Source organism: Trachurus trachurus (assembly GCF_905171665.1).
Source record: "Trachurus trachurus genome assembly, chromosome: 9".
Taxonomy (NCBI): domain Eukaryota; kingdom Metazoa; phylum Chordata; class Actinopteri; order Carangiformes; family Carangidae; genus Trachurus; species Trachurus trachurus.
In genome coordinates, this window is record NC_139895.1 from 36,096 (window position 1) to 57,128 (window position 21,033).

The following is a 21,033-nucleotide window of genomic DNA, read 5'->3' on the forward strand; positions in this document are numbered from 1 at the left end:
GTTCTTGTGGTGTGAGGTCCTGGTCCGGATGGACCAGAGCCTTTTGCCAGAGGGGTGGGACTGGAAGAGTTTGTGTCCAGGGTGAGAGGGGTCATCAGCAATTCTGGCTCTGGTCTCCGGGTCCTGGAGATGTACAGCTCTTGAAGAGATGGGAGGCTGCAGTCGATCGTCCTCTGGGCAGAGTGAATGACACGCTGCAGTTTGGCCTTGTCTCTGGCAGGAGCTGCAGCACACCAGACTGTCATGGAGGATGTGAAGATGGATTCAATGGTGGCAGTGTAGAAGTTCACCAGCATCTTCACAGGAAGGTGAAACTTCTTCAGTTGCAGCAGGAAGTATATCCTCTGCTGAGCCTTCTTGGTGAGGGAGCTGATGTTCTGCTCCCATTTGAGCTCCTGGGAGATGGTGGTGCCCAGGAAGCAGAAGGACTCAACCAGGGTCGCTGTAGAGTCACAGAGGATGACAGGGGGGAGGGCAGCTTGGTCCTTTCTGAAGTCCACTATCATCTCCACTGTCTTCAGAGCGTTCAGCTCCAGGTTGTTCATGCTGCACCAGGACACCAGACGGTCCATCTCGCTCCTGTAGGCCGACTCGTCCCCATCAGAGATGAGGCCGATGAGGGTGGTGTCAGCAAATTTCAGGAGCTTGACAGACTGGTGTCCAGATGTGCAGCTGTTGGTGTACAGGGAGAACAGGAGGAGAAATCCCTTGAGGGGATCCAGTGCTGATGGTCTGGGTGTCAGAGACATGCTTCCCCAGCCTCACCAACTGCCGTCTGTCTGTCAGGAAGTCCGTAATCCACCTGCACATGGAATCAGGCACATTAAGCTGGGAGAGCTTGTCACGGAGCAGAGCTGGGATGATCGTATTGAAGGCAGAGCTGAAGTCCACAAACAGTATCCTGGCATAGGATCCTGGGGAGTCCAGGTGCTGGAGGATGAAGTGGGCCATGTTTACAGCGTCATCTACAGATCTGTTGGCTCTGTAGGTGAACTGTAATGTAAGGTGGGTCAAGACGAGGCACTCAAAAGTCTTCATGACCACAGAAGTCAGAGTAACGGGTCTGTAGTCATTAAGGCCTGTGAGCCTTGTCTTTTTGGGAACTGGAGCAATGGCTGAGGCCTTGAAGCAAGCTGGCAAATGACAGGTCTCCAGTGAGGTGTTAAAAATGTGTGTGAACACCGGAGACAGCTGATTGGCTCAGTGCTTCAGGGTGGAGGGGGAGACTTATACTCCTTTCCCACTGGCCAAAAAACCCGTTTAAACCCAGAAACAATCGGCTTTTAGTGGCAGAGAGAAAGGCGCACCGACCCGCGTCAACCCGGGACATCTGTCTGACTACCCATTTCTCTGACCATACATTTCTTTATTTTTGCGTCCATTAGTCCGACCTCCCATTTCTCTGACTTAAGTAGCCCTAACCCTCAACCTTACCCTAAACCTAACCTTAACACTGTAGCACTTTTGGGCAGTCGGACTGATGTATGCTCCCCCGTCGACCCGCGTCAAATGACTCGGCAAGAGACGCGGGTTAAAATCGCCTTAAATCGGCCCGGCTCTGATCGGCTTGCAGTGGGAACACCAGACCCGGCTCAACCTGCTAATTTATATGACATTGGGCGTTACGTGACGCCACATCATCGCACCAGTCGCGAAACTCTGCTTGCATTCAAGACTGGGATTTGATCAAAAGATCAAAGAACACTGACCAAAAAAGATTGAAGAAAAAGAAGCGACAGTCTGTTTAACTGACATGTTGTGCCGCGGACGTCCATCATAAGGCGGCCGCGGCAGACTCGCTGTCCTCCGTGGCGGGCGGCTGGGGCATGACACAGTGTTTCTCACACTGCGAATGAAAGCGGGGCGACTGGTTTATGCGGGGGTTAGACTGACAGACCCGGCTCATTTTGGTCAATGGGAAAGGAGCCAAATGTCGTTTGTTAGCGGGTCGACCCACATTTAAAAAACCTGCGTTGACCCGCTGATTTTAGTAGGAACATGGCTAGAGTTTGGGCCTGCAGCTTTGCAGGGGTTCAGCCGTTTAAACAGTCTCTTCACCTCTCCTTCTTTGATTTGATTTGTATGATGGAGAGAGGCTTGAGAGGTGTGGGGGAGGGTGGCACTGGGGTGTGGGGCTGTGTAGGTGATCCAGGTGTGGAGGAGCTGTTGCTGATCGATGGCTGGTGGTCGGAGGTGTGGGGGATATCAGGTCTGTCCCATTGTCTTTCTAAGCGGCAGTAGAACTCGTTAAGGCTGTTGGCCAGGCGTAGGTCGTTGACAGAGGGACACTTGAAATACTGTACTGGCAGTATGCTCCACATTATTTGTGACAGGAGGAGCAAGCTCTTTAGTTGATTTTAATTATGTAAAAAAAAATATTTGTTTGTTCTTGTTATTGCATGAAAAGTAAAACGCTCTAAAAACGTTGGCTATTTCATGTATGTTCTAATTTTTATCACATTTTGATTCACATATTCCTGAGGTGAGTCTATTATTATTAATAGTAGGGTCTTGATAAAAGAAAAAAACATCCTTGAAGTGATTTAGGCACCCTGAGTGGTCAACAGCATAATACCGAACAAGCGCTATACACAGTTTTCAAGTTTCCACTCTACCGGTCCACCTATTCAACACATGATAACCACCACTAAGCTACCTGTTTGCAATGGTTATCATGCCAAACTGTTCACTAGAGATGTCTACCAAGTCAAAAAAACAAACTAGAAATTGCCCACCCGTTCGATTGCGGGAGGCCAATTTTGGGGTCTTGGCTCATGGACTAATTGCTCTGGTCGTCCAGGATCACATAAGCTTTAACGGCTTTGTGTCTTGAATATTCCGGATAAATCTTTGCCAGACAAATCTTAGAGCAGGAACGACCCCACTGACCTGGGCCACAAACTTCTGTGCAACTCGTTCTAACATCAGTCACATTAGAATCTTCTCCCTCCCCGCCGTCCTCTTGTGGCAGCGGAGGAGCCTTGGTGGGTTGAAGCAATGGGCCAGGGTGCATGGCTGCATCATGATTGGTGCTCTCACACTCTAAGCACTTCACAGAAGATTTGCAGTCTTTGGCTACATGTGAGGATGAGGAACAAGACTTGAAGCATATTCCTTTCTGTTTCAGAAAAGCCTTTCTGTCATCGATAGATTTGTATCTGAATGTCCTGCATTTTTTAAGTGGATGTGGTTTATTGTGCAGTGGGCAGTTCTTGTTAGGGTCGTTGTTGATTGTAGAGACCTCTGTTTTGTGTACTGTGATAGATTTGTTGGTGTTAAAACTCTTCACAGGTAGCCGTTCTGGTTTTGTAGGGTTTGTGCCGCTGCTTTGATGAATAAAGCTGGGGTCATTTCGTCTCTTTGCCTCGTGGCACACAAAGTCACAAAAGTAAATGAAGGGAGGGAAGCGACCATTGTTCTCTTCTTTGTACCATGACCCAGATGAGACCCACTTGTCCTGAAGTCCATATGGAAGCTTGTCCACGATTGGTCCAATGCCTCGGGAGGTATCTAGATACGACAGCCCAGAGAGATATCCATCCTCCTTGGCTCCTTGTATCTCCATGAGCAAGTCTCCAAGTTCACGTAATTTGGTGTGATCCTTGGCCAAAATCCTTGGAAAGCTGTCTAGCCTGTGGAAGAGTGACTGTTCAATTATTTCAGGGGCGGCATAGCAGTCACGCAGCCTCTCCCATGCCTTACGTAGAGCTAGATTGGCGTTGTTCACATGCACTGAACGTATGCGTCTCACTTCATCACCAGACTCTTTCCCTAACCACTTGGTCATGAGGTCTAGTTCTTGTGTTGCTGTGAGTTGGACTTCAGCCACTGCATTGGTGAATGAGGACTGCCATGCACGGAAATTCTCCGGCTTATCATCAAATTGGTACAGACCTGACATAACAAGATCTCGTCGTGCCAAATACTGTGCCAGAGGGTCTGAAGAGGGTGGTGTGCTAGCTGGAAGCATATATGGGGATGTGTATGGCTGAGCATGTACGTGTGTGGAAGAGTTTATTCTTTTAATGTCAGTCTTTGACTCAACTATGTTCAGTTCAGACAGGTTTGGTGCAGGTAAGTATGTTTCATCTTCTTTTTCAGGTTTGATTTTAGGTTTCGGTTGGAATTCTGTTATGCTTGCAGGTGGGTGCCACGTCTTGAAGCTGTCCTGTGATACAGCATGGTCTGGAGGTTTTATGCGTGGGACCGGTGCTGATGAAGAGGTAGGCTGATTCTGATCACTTTGAGATTGAACATAATCACTGGTGCGTTGCTGTCTAAACTTTTCTTCTGACTCAGATTGCTTATTTTCCAATATAGTGTCCACATCCTCCAACACTTGTGCTTCCGCCACGGCTGCATCTGCTTCACGGTGTAGCGTTAGCACTTCCAGCTCTGTATCGATTCTAGCAGTTTCTAACTCATTTTGAGCCTCTCTTGTTTTCCTTTCTGCTTCTTTAGCAGCCTTTTCCAGTTTTAATTTAGCCTCCTGGCTAGCATATGAAGCTCTCACCTTAGCAGCTTCTGCTTTAGCTCTGGCACGAGCTACGTTTGATGATGACGATGATGAGTTGCTCTTAGCACTTGCTGCTCCTGACTTGTTGCTAGCTGCCATCTCGAACACTTCGAAACATTGAGTGCCGCCTTTTCACTGTAGTGTTCTCACTCAGAGTGTAGCAACTCTGTTTCAACACCGAGTTAAACCGTGTCCAATGAAAACATGAGTCGTGGTGGAGTTGACCATTTACTCAGCAGTCTTCAATGACAATTGGTGAAAACTGTAAATACAACAAATATTGCATTTTAGATAACATAAAACATGAATTAGCATAGTTTTAGGCACAATGAATTACCATAATTATAGCCAGCAGAACGTTTTTAAATGTGTAAATAACATAGACAAAATGTCCCTTTTTAATTACAAATAAAATATATATTTCCAGCAGCTATCACTATTTATTGTTTTTAACACCTTAAACATGAAATGTGTACACTTACGGCGTTGCCTGTACAATATTTCTCAGCGGATGGCTACGATAGCTTCAGAACATGTCTGCCTCACTCTCAGTCCAAGGAGAAAAGAACTAAACAGGAAGTCAACCAACACAGGTGACCTTAAGGAAGTGACATCATCAGTGAGTGGACCTTCAAAATAAAACCCTCTTAAAGAAACCTTTTAACCTTTTGACTCTTATTTTGTTAACTACAACACATAAATGAATTCTTTTAAAGCAGACATCACAAATGAATAAGAGAAATGCCTTAGAGGCAACACACTTATAGAAAGATGATCATGTGTATGTCTGATCAGCTCTGTCTTGACCTTAAGATCGTTAACACAAACATCTACCTTTATTTTGAAGGAGCTTTAACACAAACATCTACTTTTATACTGAAGGAGTTTTAATACAAACATCTACCTTTATTTTGAAGGAGCTTTAATACAAACATCTACCTTTATTTTGAAGGAGCTTTAATACAAACATCTACCTTTATTTTGAAGGAGCTTTAATACAAACATCTACCTTTATACTGTATGGAGCTTTAACACAAACATATACCTTTATTTTGAAGGAGCTTTAACACAAACATCTACCTTTATTTTGAAGGAGCTTAACACAGACATCTACTTTTATTTTGAAGGAGCTTTAATACAAACATCTACCTTTATTTTGAAGGAGCTTTAATACAAACATCTACCTTTATTTTGAAAGAGCTTTAATACAAACATCTACCTTTATTTTGAAAGAGCTTCAACACAAACATCTACCTTTATTTTGAAGGAGCTTTAATACAAACATCTACCTTTATTTTGAAGGAGCTTTAATACAAACATCTACCTTTATTTTGAAAGAGCTTTAACACAAACATCTGCCTTTATTTTGAAGGAGCTTTAATACAAACATCTACCTTTATTTTGAAGGAGCTTTAATACAAACATCTACCTTTATACTGTATGGAGCTTTAACACAAACATATACCTTTATTTTGAAGGAGCTTTAATACAAACATCTACCTTTATACTGAAGGAGCTTTAATACAAACATCTACCTTTATTTTGAAGGAGCTTAACACAGACATCTACCTTTATTTTGAAGGAGCTTTAATACAAACATCTACCTTTATTTTGAAAGAGCTTTAACACAAACATCTGCCTTTATTTTGAAGGAGCTTTAATACAAACATCTACCTTTATTTTGAAGGAGCTTTAATACAAACATCTACCTTTATACTGTATGGAGCTTTAACACAAACATATACCTTTATTTTGAAGGAGCTTTAATACAAACATCTACCTTTATACTGAAGGAGCTTTAATACAAACATCTACCTTTATTTTGAAGGAGCTTAACACAGACATCTACCTTTATTTTGAAGGAGCTTTAATACAAACATCTACCTTTATACTGTATGGAGCTTTAAGTCAAACATCTACCTTTATTCTGAAGGAGCTTAACACAAACATCTACCTTTATTTTGAAGGAGCTTTAACACAAACATCTACCTTTATTTTGAAGGAGCTTTAATTCAAACATCTACCTTTATACTGAAGGAGCTTTAATACAAACATCTACCTTTATTTTGAAAGAGCTTTAACAGAAACATCTACCTTTATTTTGAAAGAGCTTTAACACAAACATCTACCTTTATTTTGAAGGAGCTTTAACACAAACATCTACCTTTATTTTGAAGGAGCTTAACACAGACATCTACCTTTATTTTGAAGGAGCTTTAATACAAACATCTACCTTTATTTTGAAGGAGCTTTAATACAAACATCTACCTTTATTTTGAAGGAGCTTTAATACAAACATCTACCTTTATTTTGAAGGAGCTTTAACACAAACATCTACCTTTATACTGAAGGAGCTTAACACAAACATCTACCTTTATTTTGAAGGGGACACTAGGTACCTGTCTGTCTGTCCAGACTGGGGGACAGAGGACAGAGGACACTACGTACCTGTCTGTCTGTCCAGACTGGGGGACAAAGGACAGAGGACACTAGGTACCTGTCTGTCTGTCCAGACTGGGGGACAGAGGACACTACGTACCTGTCTGTCTGTCCAGACTGGAGGACAGAGGACACTAGGTACCTGTCTGTCTGTCCAGACTGGGGGACAGAGGACACTAGGTACCTGTCTGTCTGTCCGCCAGCCGCCGCGGGTCCGCATCGTGGACGGGGGGCGACGACATCGGGAGCAGCGGGGCGAGCACGAACACGAGCGGCGATCCTTCCCTCATGCGGGAGCCCGTCTTGCAAAAAAGCCGGCAGAGGAAGCAGCAGCAAGGGAGGTGACATCGGACTAGAGCAGTTTAAATAGCGCGCTCTGAATGCAATTCCCCAATAGGAAGCAGCCACGGGGAGTCAGCTGAGCCATCAGCTGATCTGCACAGGTGAAGACAGTTACGCTGTGTTGATTAAGAGCTTGACATCATGGCCTGCCAGAACTAACGCTACGCTTAATTTAATCTAATGTGATTACAGCTCCTCCATATCAGTGCTTATAGAAAGATGATCATGTGTCTGTCTGATCAGCTCTGTCTTGACCTTAAGATCGTGGGTTTGATTTCCATGTTGACAGAGATGGCAAAACCGGCAGTAGCCCCGTGGCCCTGTCAAAATTTCCCCAGAGGAAAATTTCTAGTTATTATTATTATTATTATTATTATGGATTACATTTAAATAGCGCTTTTCACCCAACACCCAAAGCGCTTTACAGAAATTCATACATTCACACATTCACACCAGTTGTGGTGAGCTACGTGTGAGTCGAGGCGAGGTGGGTAAGGTGTCTTGCCCAAGGACACTACGACAGCGACTGGGACAGAGCGGGATTCAAACCGTCAAGGCTCTGGTTATTGGACAACCTGCTCTACCGCCTGAGCCACTGCCGCCCCACATATTGGCTCCTACAGATGATATTATGTTTTAATTGAAAATGAAAATCGGGTTGATGTCAAAACCCAACGTTGATTTGATATCAAAATTTAACGTCTGTCCAAACGTTGGACGTTAACCCGATTTTCATTTTCATCTAAATACTAACGTCTATTCAAAGTTACTGGCCAAGATCTTCATGATGTCTAAATGACGTCCAGTGACAGCTGGGTATCTAATCACAAGAAAACACACAGAAGCACCAATGTAAAGTTTATTTATGAAGGGCAGGCTCCATTTTGTCAAAAAACACAATATACATAGTGATTGGGTGATGCAATCCAAAATAGCTATTAAGGCTACTGGTTATAAAGATAGAGTAATCCCCTCAACATCTTACATGCAGTAGTTTAAATGTTTTCTTTCCATGGGTTTCATTCACTCCAGTCTGAAAGTAGCGTGACATCTAGATGTCTGTGAACAAAGACATCAAATACAGAAAAAATCTTATAACATGAAACAGAGGAGCAGGAAATACAAATTAATTCAATTATTCATTTAATTTTTTTTCTTTTTTTTCACATTTTATCCATTTCTGTCAGTAACTCCCACACTCACACAGATTCACTGTAAACTCACCACTGATATATTCAAGTTTTTTGTTTAAATACTTGTACAAAAGAAGGATGGCAAACACAGAAATCCTCATTGAGTTTCTTTTACAATAAATCAAATTGCACACTTTGCTGCCACGGTGCTGATGAGGCTCCTGAGCTGAAGATGGGACATTTCAGAGGCTTCTTGGTGTGAATGATCCTAGTTCAGCAGAAATATGACGAGACAGTCATCAAAACCACCAACACACACAGCGGCTAAAGTTCTTAGTGCTGATATATACGAGTGATTCCAGCTTTGGACACTAATGTTGCTGCTAACGCCTCTATTGTGTTGGAACAGCACATTAAAGATGAAGAAGCGAGGTATCCCTGCTCATCCTACTATAACTTTTAAAAACTGAAGGACTTATTGTTGAGGAGAAAGTGTAGTGGAGAGTATGTATTGCTTTATGATACACAACAATAAGAAAAACATATTATTATAATAATTATTATTATTATTCCTCAAGACTAATTGAGGCTGTAATTCCAGTGATAAAATGTGAAGCATTCTTCAGTGTCAAGCCTCTAATACTTAAAACATGTCAAAGTTAAATACAAAGTCTCCTTGTGTTGTGATTGTATCAGCGTGTTTTTACATTTCTGGTTCAGTTGTATCAAAAAAACTATTTGTAACTATATTCATGTAACAAGAAATAAACAGTCCAACACTGAGGGATATGCTCTAGTCCAGACTGAGCCTAGCGTATCACTAACACTGTACATGTAGGTGAGGCTCGACTGCCCCACTTTCTGCCCTCATCCCACGTTACCCCCCCACCCCCCCACCCAGCAACAAACCCAAGTCTGTCTGGTTTGTGTCTTATTGTATGTTTACATGTTGTACTATGTGTACAGGTGAAGAAATGTGGAGTTAGCAGCCGTTAGCGGTCGATCTGTGTGTTGCATAAGAACTATGGATGGCTGAACTTGAACTTGGCTCTGACTCTAGTTGAGTAAAGCAGATGAACACAGGATGGATTTCTGACAGGAAAACAAGCCCTGTTCCCTCTGCACACTCAAATATCCCCGACTAGTTTACTGTTTATTTCTCCCTCATGTGGCTTCGAACTGTGAAATGTAGCTGTGACCTTAACCGTGGTCTGTGGTGCAACTACCATTTAAGTTTTTGCTTGAGAATTATTATTACTGTTCATATCAAGATGCTTCTGCGCCAAGAGTTGATGACACCAACTTGATGTTAGTTATTTTTTTCATATTGTTCATATGGCAATAAATGCAAAATCTATTTTGCCAATACAATATTGTATTTTGTTCTCATTAACTGTAACTGGAGCAGCCTAGGTAATGTTGTTAAAATAATCTGTTATTAATCATAATAGTAATAGCCAATAGTATTGATATTTGGAGTTGTAGAGGTGAGGCCATAGCACCAGCATGTGGACGTCTCAAGCAGGTCATCAAGGAGTTGAATTTCTGCTCTGGAGTTTTAAAAATTAGAGGGAACATTGGAAACAAGTGAATAAAACAGACTTCACTTTGTTGACAGTGACTGGGGGGGGGGGGGGGGGGGACTCTCTGACTCAGTACAAGTCTTAGATATATTTATCTAGAGCATCTATCTACTGTCATTCAGTGCGCGGTGTGGTAGAGTGTAACAGAGTGGTAGTGACCTAGTAGTTTTACTGGATGATGTGGTACAGCGTGACGTTGTAAATGACCTGGTGGCCGTTGTTCCAGGCGTACAGAGCTCTGTCTCTGGGGTTGTAGTCCAGCATGGACAGATGGCTGTACTTATTAGTCAGAGGAATGTCGATGTACTCGTAGGTGGAGGAGTTAGTGGAGTAAGCGTAGTAAACTTTGGTTCCGCCCGAGTATCCGTTAGTGACGTACAGCGTCCCACAGATCATGAACGCCTCGCCGGCGCTGCGCTTCGGGTGGTTGGTGGTCCAGCTACGGACGATCTGCAGCGTGTTTGGGTTCAACTGGCTGAGAACGATGTTTCCTGCGTTCTGATTGGTGGCGTACACGGCCCACAGCCCCCCCTCGTCCACCATCAGGTCGATGTCCGAGTGCCCCCCCCAGGAGTAGTGGTACATGTTGTTGTAGCCGGCGAAGTCCAGCTGGCGCGAGCGGCTGATGAGCGACGTGCTGAGGTCGAACTTGATGACGGTGTGACTCTGGAACTTGTTGAAGTAGATGGAGCCGTTGTAGACCACCTGGCCGGTGCCGGACCAGGGGTGGGGCAGGCGGTGGGACGTGAAGTTATCCGTCGTCATGAAGTCGTACATCGACTGGTACTCCCTCACAAAGCGGTTGTTATGGTAACCATCCATATACCACACCTACACAAACGGAAAGAAAACCAATCGTGACATAAATGATTATCATGTTACTATCCACCACTTTCTGGAGAATGCCGCTGGGTGTCGCCATGACGCTCCACTCCACCGTGACTGTATTGTTGACAGCATAGACTGGTTGATAGACATCGGCCGTGATGACTTTATTTATAATCATCACCTCATTTTAATGAGAACAATACGGACGAGGTTTTAGCTTTATGTCACATTTTCACGTCACTACATCACCATTGTGACTACTCTGATGTTTATGAAGTCTATAAAACCAATTGTTGAACAAACATTTTAGATTAGCTGGGCTAACTGTAGCTGTTAGCCGTTAGCAGTGTCAATAAACAATAACTCAATAAACGGTCCATGAACAAATATTTTCTCCAGCGGATATCCTAGTTCCAACATGACTGAGCTAACTGGAGTAGTTTCATGTGGTGTCCCACAACGGAAGGGTTTTAACAGCTGACGTCCTGATGTTAGCTTAGCTGCTGCTGTTAGCTGTCAGCAGCAGCAGAGCTAACAACTATGATAACCATGACTAATTACAAAAACGTGCACACAGAAATAGTAATGTTTGTTCAATAATTAGTTTTATAGACTTAACAAACATCAGATTAGTCAAAACGGTTATGGCAGCTGGTTTTAGGAGGTGAAGTTATCCGTCGTCATGAAGTCGTCAGCAGTCATCAGCAGATTTACTTCAACTATCTAACTATCAGTGCAGACGGCTCTTTGGAACGGGGAACCAGTAACTGTTTTTATTACTCGTTACTGGAAAAAGTAGCTAGTTACTCCCCTCACCGCTCCTGTCGAACAGACATGTTCATGGTGAAGCAGGAAGATCAAATATTCCAAATAAACCTTGTGATGAAAATGACGTCAGTTCAGTTTATTGGTGGATAAATCGTTAGATAGTTGATCACAGCGTTCCTTTATAAGACTGACTGCAGATCAGTTCCCGACTCATCCCTTCACCATCCAACACCTGTCACTCCTCTGTTCCTCTGAAAGACCGATTCAATCCACAAGATATTTCCAACAATGCACCTGGCTAACATCTGCCATTGCAGAGTGCTGCTGTCATTAAAGGGATAGTTCTTCCCTCCTCTTCCCGGTTCGTCAAATTTGAACGAACTGGGAAGAGGAGCTTCAAGAAGCTTCCGCTACAAAACAAACTTGAAATATAGACTTATTTAATTTTTTTCTGGACAATTTCTCATGTCGGGGCTTCAATACCAGAGGGACATTACATACGAGCAGCATGGAGGTATTTGGATGTTTTTTGGTGTGTCTTTTTGTTACGAAGACAGTTGGTATCCATTAGCAACCGTTATATGGACATGCACTGCTACGCCGAGACCCCCTGTAACTCAGAGAAGCCACGGAGGACTCTGAAACTTCTCCCAGCCCTTAGTCCACATGAGGGGGAGGAGATCATGAGGGACATTTCAATTTTGGGTGAACTATCCCTTTAATGTGTGGGACAGCTTGATGTGGATGTTCACACTCACTCTGTTGTCTCCGGGCGGCGCCACCGGGTCGGTCATCCAGGACCCGAACCTGGACCCAGACGTCTTGACGGTGATTGGCTCAGAGATTCCTGTCAACTTCCCACAGGCTGAAACACAAACACACAAAGAGCTGGAACGTTGAAGCTTTAACACGGCTGGGAAGATAGTTGGCCGTCAACAAAGACCACTAGACCACTAGACAGCCTCTATAACACCGCTGCACAAAGGAAAGCCCTGTCAGTAATCAGAGATGAGACTCAGCCCCTACACAGTGAAGTTGAACTACTGCCCTCAGGGCGGCGCTATAGAGTTCCTCTAGCAAAGAAAAAGATCTACAAGGGCTCCTTTATCCCCAATGCCATCTGCATAATAAACAAGACACGGTAAAGGGGATTTTATTTTTTTTATCTTATTTTATTTCTACTATCTGTATGTGATGTGACCGCTGTTGACTTTGTTTTGTCTCATGGAAGCCTTGCTGGCACGCGTTTGTGTTCTGACTGTTCTGTCTAGAAGTGAGACCAAAGATGAATTTCCTGCCTTGGCGAGACAATAAAGTCACTTAATGCGACTAGTAACCCGCTAGTAACCACTTACGCATTTACTAGATACAGGATTGCATACACTGGTCTGGTGCAACCGGAACTAGTAAACAACTAGTTGCAAACTAGCTGGTAATTACTAAGGGTTTAGTAGCGGTTTAGTAATTACTAAATCCTGAATTTAGTAGAGAGATACGTCAAACTGGTGCAACCCCACCAGGGTCAGTTTATGGAGTCAGATGTCTCGTTAGGGTCCTGGTCCAGCCGGTGACATCATCACTCACCCAGCCGCTGCATGCAGGCCCTGAGCCGCTCCTCCAGACTCAGCACGCGGCCGTGCAGGTCCTGGTAGTCCAGTCCTCCCAGCTGCTGCTGCAGCGCCGCCAGCAGCTCCGTCACGTTGGCCAACTCCTCTTTGAACTGTCGCACCAGCAGAGCGTCGGCTTTGTAGGCCTCCAGCACGGGGATCAGAGGACGCAGCTCCTCCATCTTCGCCTTGATGGACTGACACAGACACACAGACACAGAAATACAACAACACAGCAGCCAATCAGCCGAGGGAGACGCGAAGATGAAGCCTGAGCTATTGATCCAAACTAGAGCTCTGTAACAGAGAGTAGTGACAGCATCGGTCCAATGGCAGCGCCTCCTGGTGGAGGAATATGGGTTTTGCAAAAGAACTGACATCTCTGCATTGTTGGTGAATGAGCAGTGTGGTGTTTTCAATCATTTAAGGACATTTATAGATCACCCACGTTAATAGCATCATTGAGGATCCTTTACAGATAAACATTAACACATAGGAGAGTAAAAAAAAACAGTTGTCTACATGAATGTTTCAATCTACATTTTGTAATAAACAAATTATAAGTATAATCTGATATGACCAAGACACCTAAAAACAAAAACACGGCCGTTTTCATCAATTTACCAGCCAGTGGGCAACACACATACATTGGAGTGAATGGGTTTTCTGGGCGCTGTTGCAATACCCATATCCTGCCACTAGGGGGCATGAGGCTTTAACCACGGGAGTCAATGGTGGTGTCCTTACTCTCTTTTACAGCGCTCTAATCCAAACATGGTTCACGTGGTTCATGTATGTCGTTCATATATGTTTAGTGTAAGATGTCAAGGTGTTTTATTGTCCTAGTCCTGCCTCTTGTACTTTTTATTGTCATTGTTTTTTATGTCTAACATCAACCTGCCAATAGGACTGGGGATGGAAATGAGCCACTTGGCTTCAATCCCACACATTTACACGTCAATGTCCATCAATATGTACTGTTCCCATTTAAAATAAATAAATAAATCATTAAATCATTTGGTAGAAGAGCTTTTCTGTTTAAAGCAGCAGCAGATTGGAACAACCTTCCTGCTAACATCAGATTGAATTCCTCTCTTGGGATCTTCAGCTCTGTCTTCTCATCTCATGGTGATCTCTCCCTGTTTTCACTGAAGATGATTTCTGATTTGTTGAACTGATACTAATCATTATATACTCTCATTTCAGTCTCAGTGTCGGCCATTGTGGCCTTATTATGGTAGTTTTGTTTTGTCCCAATGTAGATACAATAACTGTGGTTTGTCCTTGTTTGTACTATTGTTTTGGTCTTTTTGTTTGTTTGTTTTGTTTGATTATTTGTCTGTTTGTTTTTCTATATTGTTGAGAACATGTTTGTCTGATGAATCTATGTTTGTCTTTATGTTTGGACCCCCTTGAAAACGAGATGGTTCATCTCAAGGGGTTTTATCTAAATAAACGAATTTCAAGGATCTGAAATCTCAATGTGAAACCTGAATGATCAGTGGATGATACATGATACATGGTGCTGTAGTTTCTACTCCTACCTTGTACTGTCTGGCGACGTTGGTCTCGTGTCCGTCTTCAACCTGTTTGAATTTGTTCTCCAAACTTTTCAGCTGAACCTCCATTTTCTCCACAAACTGCAGATCTCTCTGAGTCCGCTGGTCCAAGACCTCGATGGACTGGCTCATGTTCTGCACCTGGAGATCACAGTCAGTCAGTCAGGACTACTGCAAGTACTACTTCACTGTACTAGCATCAGAAGGAGCAGTCAGTCAGTACTACTGCAAGAAACTACTTCACTGTACTACCATTCTCAGTACTTGTGACAGCAGCGGTGGTATTCTGGTACCTTCTCCAGCAGCTGTCTCAGCTGTTTGGTTCGAGCATCTCTGGAGCAGATGGTCTGCTGAGGAGCAACGACTGTACAAACACATCGACCCTCAGCATCCTGAGCCGAGCTGTACACCTGCCAGCCGTCCTCGGGGGCTGAAGGACCCACCTGCACAGGAAGTCAGAGGACAGGAAGTCAGAGGACACGGAGACTAGAATCCATAGATATATAGTATACTGACTAGATGTGGCCTTCTGCTTCTCAGCGTACGTCAACACGGCGGCCATCTTGGTCAGGGGTTCTGACCATAGACATATAAACGTCTGAGCAGCAGTCAGACCAGTCAGACCCTGTACAACATGTTTCAGTGTATTTATGCATGTGGGTGTGTGTCTGAGTATGGAAGTCTATGTTTAATACATTAAAAAAATATATATAAAAATGTTTCTAAATTTTTTGTTGTTGTTATTGTATCATAAATATGTGTCTGACATTTATAATAAACCAAACAGCTTGAAAATGGGTTGAATATTCAGTGAGTTGTGGTGATGTTAATGGTTGATAGACCTCTGATGCAGGAAGTAGACACGGCTTCCCCCTGACCAAGATGGCTGCCACGTTGATGTATTCCACTCAATGGGCTCTATGCACAGATGCAGCACTTCCTGAATTTAAGGCAGGTCCTTCATTTCCTGTCTTACATTATTGGACAAATTGATTAATCCAGGTGTGTCTGACCATTGTGACGACTCAGACACACCTGGATTAATCAGTGTGTCCAATAATGTAAGACAGGAAATGAAGGACCTGCCTTAAATTCAGGAAGTGCTGGAGCTGTGCATAGAGCCCATAGAGCCCATCTAGTCATATATCTATGACTAGAATCAACCACAACACAGGAAGTCAGAGGACACGGAGACGATTGACCAACCACAGAGACAAAAACCTCATGAAGACCAACCTGCAGCTGAGCTCACACAGCACTGGCTGAGGATTAACATTATTATCTTATTATTAATATTATTAGCATTATTATTATTGACGCTGGACATGGTCAACTGCCCCATGATGCATTGCAAAAAAAAGGGAAAATTCTAAAGGGACAACGAGGAGTTTTGTTAAAGCGAAGTGTTTTCACACTACATTTATGAGCCTCCGCACCGTGAAATTCTTTGACCGGCGCAAGACAGACTCATGTTTTCATTCATCAAGAATTAAAGTCAGAGGTTGGAAGACGATCACATACCGTCGTAGTTCCCACCATAAACGGAGATTCGGCGGCGTTATTCGGCGCCACGAAACCGAAAGTAAAGAAACGCTGGTCGGCTCGCCCAGCATTTCCACCACCACTAATAATAACAACATAACCATAGAGACAAAACCATAGATTTATCTAAAATGGACCATTAACAAGTGGTAACGTAGATTCATCCACATTAATATGAGACTTTTTTATTGTCGCGGAATTTTTCATTCTAGCCAGTGAACTGCATTCTGGGATACGGACTGGATACTTCTGTGTGAACTTCAGCTTGGTGATTCGAGTCTTCATTTAGTAGTGAGTTTTTACTCCCTGAGTCGTCAGTAGGCGTCTCCCAATCAATCAATCAATCAATCAATCAATCAATCAATCAATCAATCAATCAATCAATCAATCAATCAATCAATCAATCAATCAATCAATCAATCAATCACCTGGATCAGTCAGTTACTAATCAGTCTGTTAATGAATGAATTTAGGCAAGTAGCCAACCTATGGAATGGAATAGAATAGAGCAGAATGGAAATAGAATATAATGGAACAGAATAGAATGGAACGGAACAGAATAGAATAGAATGGAATAGAATAGAAAAAATAGAGCCGAACAGAACAGAATAGAATAGAATATAAATTAGTTGTTACCAGAGTACACTGTGATCCGATGAGCAGCAGCAACAGAAATGTGTTGATTAGATTTTCTTCAGACTCCATCAGTTTATCCTCAAACAGCATCAACGTCCAAGGGTGGATGGTGGTTAGCCTGGATGTTAGCCTGGTTATTAGCCTGGTTGTTAGCCTGGTTGTTAGCCTGGTTATTAGCCTGGTTATTAGCCTGGTTATTAGCCTGGTTGTTCTATCAGTCTGCTTTGTCTTCGTCTCTTGTGTATCTCTCCTCCTTCTCTCTCTCTTGCTCTTCTTCTCGCATCCGATGCCAAAAATCATCCGAGTGGAAACAAGATCCTCCAGCTCACAGTGTGTGTGTGTGTGTGTGTGTGTGTGTGTGTGTGTGTGTGTGTGTGTGTGTGTGTGTGTGTGTGTGTGTGTGTGTGTGTGTGTGTGAGAGAGAGAGACAGATCGGAGCAGCGGGAGGAGGAGGAGCTGAGAGAGTCTTTCTGTAGGAAGCCATTTGGCCTGAGGCAGTAAAATGTCGGCTCAACACTGATGGAAATAATAAAACATGTTTATTTTATAAAAGATATTTTGAATTGAAATGTTCAATGCAGCTTCTCGGTCGTCCCTCTCATCGTGTCGTCATGGAAACCTCTACAGGAACCTTGGACCAGTGTTAGAAAAACGACAGGAATCAATAAAAGAGGATTTATTCATTTATTATGTGTTGTGTTATGATGAAGATGAACATTTCTGTTAGTATCTTTCTATCCCATAATGTAGTAGTGAGGATGAATACTTCTGTTAGTATCTTTCTATCCCATAATGTATGAGTGAGGATGAATACTTCTGTTAGTATCTTTAGCATCCCATAATGTATGAGTGAGGAGGTTTTTGTCTGAACGTGAAAACAGAAAAACCTTTAAATAAATCATCTTCTTCAGTTGGTCGTCATGGAAACGCAGTGTGTGTGTCAGATGGTCGCAGCAGGCGGAGGACACACACACACACACACACACACACACACACACCGCGTGTTGGACCTGAGTCAAGAAGAAGAGCTGAGGCGTTACCATAGTTACTGGGTAACGACAGCGTGAACAGGTGTGATGTTGTTTCCGTCCAGGCCTCTGCGTCGCCATGGAAACAATCACTTCAAAATGATTCTCTGTAGACGTGCTGAGGCTGTGATCGCGGTACAAACACTGTTGTCATAGCAACAGCAAGGGAAAAAGGGCAATTAATTGTTTATTTTTATGTTATTAATAATATTTATTATTATCATTAAAGAAAATCGTGTTTTTGGTGTTTTTCACTTGTTCCTGTGGTGTTGTTCTTGTGTTAGAGGACAGAGCAGCAGAAAAGGAAGCGCAAAACAGCATTTCTGAGTTTTTCTGCCTTCAAACTGCTGTGAACAAATGGCAGACACAAACTGGCAGTTTCAGGGAGACTGGGGTTGACGTGTCACAACCCCAGGGGAGGGTACTATACTATACTACTACTACTACTACTACTATACTACTACTATACTAGTGCTACAAGCTCCCGCCCCGCTCTGCATCTGGCTCAGAGGTGGAAGGCTTGACAGCTCGGTGTAGCCGGGCTCCAATACTGTGGAACCAGCTCTCTCCATGGGTCAGAGAGGCAGACACTCTAACTACATTTAAGTCTAGACAGTACATTTTAGAACTGTCATTTTCTGTTGTACCTTGTAGTTTGGCCTTGGTGTCTCGCACCCCCCCCCCCCCCCCCCCCCCCCCCCCCCCCCCCGTTCCCCTGCTGTTAGACCGGTCTGCCCTCCCTTCCCATGAACCAGTCTGCCATCCAGTCCTCCCATTAAGCTGGTCTGCCCTCCCTTCCTATGAACCAGTCTGCCATCCAGTCCTCCCATTAAGCTGGTCTGCCCTCCCTTCCCATGAACCAGTCTGCCATCCAGTCCTCCCATTAAGCTGGTCTGCCCTCCCTTCCTATGAACCAGTCTGCCATCCAGTCCTCCCATCGAGCTGGTCTGCCCTTTTAAGCTAAACGCGCTGAATCGGTAATTGTACAGTCTCACTTACATAGACGGACAGACAGATGCTTGAGACAAAACAATCAACCATGTTGTACCATTAATACATTAGTACTCTAGTACTCTAGTACTATTAATACATGAGTCTTCCTGTCCACCGGGGGGCGACACCTGTTCCCACCTGAGCACCAACAGGAAGTCACTCTACGAGACCGCTGCTGCTGTTTGATTCAGAATGAACTTTATTTTGAAAGAGTAACATACAGGAAGTTGAAAAGAGTGAAATCAGCCATCTCACATAAAAAAAATCAAGATGATACTAAACGATCGATAAGTTTCACATTTCACACAATCAATAACATGATCAACAAGCAGTGGGCGGGGCTAATACAGTCTGGTTCAGTCTGATGGACGGGGCTAGTTGGTGGGGGCGGGGCTACTTCCTGGGGGCGGGGCTACACCTGTGCAGCTACAGTTTATATTTACACACTCATCACTTGTTTATTTCAGAATCTTTACATCGTTGAACTCATTTAACTGTTTTATCCGACTTTTTCTGGCCACGCCCACAGTGATGTCACACCACAGACGCCATGACATCACTGCCGCGGTCCTTAACGGTTCAGCCCACAGGAAGGATCAAGACATTTACACTTTCAATTCAACATTTTCACAGAGCTCAGGTCAGTGAATCTGAAACACTCGCTACGTGGGACCCGTCTAACGTCTGAGCTCAGGTCCGTCAGCGCTCTCTGTCAGCTGATTGGTCAGATAGCTGGAGAACTGTCAGCTGATTGGTCAGATAGCTGGAGAACTGTCAGCTGATTGGTCAGATACCTGGAGAACTGTCAGCTGATTGGTCAGATACCTTCCTCTGAGCTCTTTCACTCCCTTCCTGTGACGAGACGTCCTCATTGGCCGACTACTGCACTAGACTAGACGGCTACTCTGCACAAAGCCTATAGGATACAGACAGACAGAGAGAGAGACAGGTCAATAGACAGACAGACAGCTAGAGAGACAGACAGGTAGAGAGAGAGACGGGTATAAGTCCCTCCGATCCAAGTCCCAAGCGAGTCTCAAGTCATTTGGTTCAAATCTCAAGCAAGTTCTTTTGTGAGCAAGTCGAGTCGAATCACAGGTTAAGGCAAGGCAATTTTATTTGTATAGCCCGTTTTTACAAACAGTTTGTCTTAAGTCAAGTCGAGTCCCGCACCATTGCCCCCAGCCAACCCACAAAGCACCCGGGTTTATATCTTGAAGAGAAAAACCTTATCTTACTTACTCAATGTCAAAAAAGAGTGTGCAGACTAGTGTGCATGGCTTTTTTTTTAATCTCAAGTGGGCCGGACCAGTAAAATAACAGCATAACAGCCTATGAATAATGAGAACGAGAACTTCTTCCCTTTGTTTTAGTGCAAAGAAGTACAAGTAGCTACATTATTCAGAGGTTTACAGTTAATTAACTATTTGCTTTTACAGAACATTATGAACAACCTGACATTTCTTGAAGAAATATGTGCATTTTCAACATCATTAAGCCTCTTCTGTCTTCTATGGGGGGAGCGCCGCCCGTCACAGATGAGAGAGGAGAAATGCATCATAATGAATGTAATGAAACGATAGCAATTAGCATTAGATGTATATTATAGCTCCCTTCTTTTAAAGGGATAGTTCAACATTTTGGCAAATTGGCCCATTGCCATAATCGCTATAGTCATAGCAGTAGGTTCATTACCTTTAATTGTAGGTGTAAGCTATTTTCAGTACGGCGGAGCGCGGCAGCTGGCTGCTCAGAGCTACGCTATGGAGGCTAATGGAATTTCTTGGTTTCCCTCATTAAACTCATCAAATTCAACATCCCAAAACTCCACAGCGCTTTTGTAGACAAGTTGTGACCTGCACAACCACCACGCTATGAGATAATGACGGAACGATACGAAACGGAGCCGTTTTCGAGGTAAATACAGGGTAAATACGGAGACTGCTTGCTGAAAAACTGTCCCTGAACGCAACGCGCATCAGCGGTTTTGTATGAATTTACCTCGAAAACGGCTCCGTTTCGTATCGTTCCGTCATTATCTCATAGCGTGGTGGTTGTG

The 21,033-nt window shown here is 43.7% G+C and overlaps 2 protein-coding genes across 2 annotated transcripts in view; both read right to left on the minus strand.

The window, feature by feature from the left end:
- Positions 1 to 10,181: 10,181 nt before the first annotated feature.
- On the minus strand, positions 10,182 to 17,031 carry LOC310990762 (noelin-like; the record flags this gene model as incomplete). Its single annotated transcript, XM_083978253.1, has 6 exons — positions 16,954 to 17,031; positions 15,069 to 15,218; positions 14,761 to 14,916; positions 13,194 to 13,413; positions 12,368 to 12,474; positions 10,182 to 10,844 (listed from the first exon to the last, which is right to left on the minus strand). The coding sequence occupies exons 1-6, from the start codon at positions 17,020 to 17,022 to the stop codon at positions 10,182 to 10,184; spliced, it is 1,365 nt and encodes a 454-aa protein (XP_083834379.1). The 5' UTR covers positions 17,023 to 17,031.
- A 2,830-nt stretch (positions 17,032 to 19,861) lies between these two features.
- LOC310992022 (formin-binding protein 1-like) overlaps positions 19,862 to 21,033 on the minus strand; it is a gene marked incomplete at both ends in the record, with an annotated part of 43,481 nt that continues 42,309 nt past the window's right edge. The window contains one exon of the mRNA XM_083979983.1: positions 19,862 to 19,890. Within this exon, the coding sequence (XP_083836109.1) occupies positions 19,862 to 19,890 (29 nt within the window). The remainder of the gene's footprint in view (positions 19,891 to 21,033) is intronic.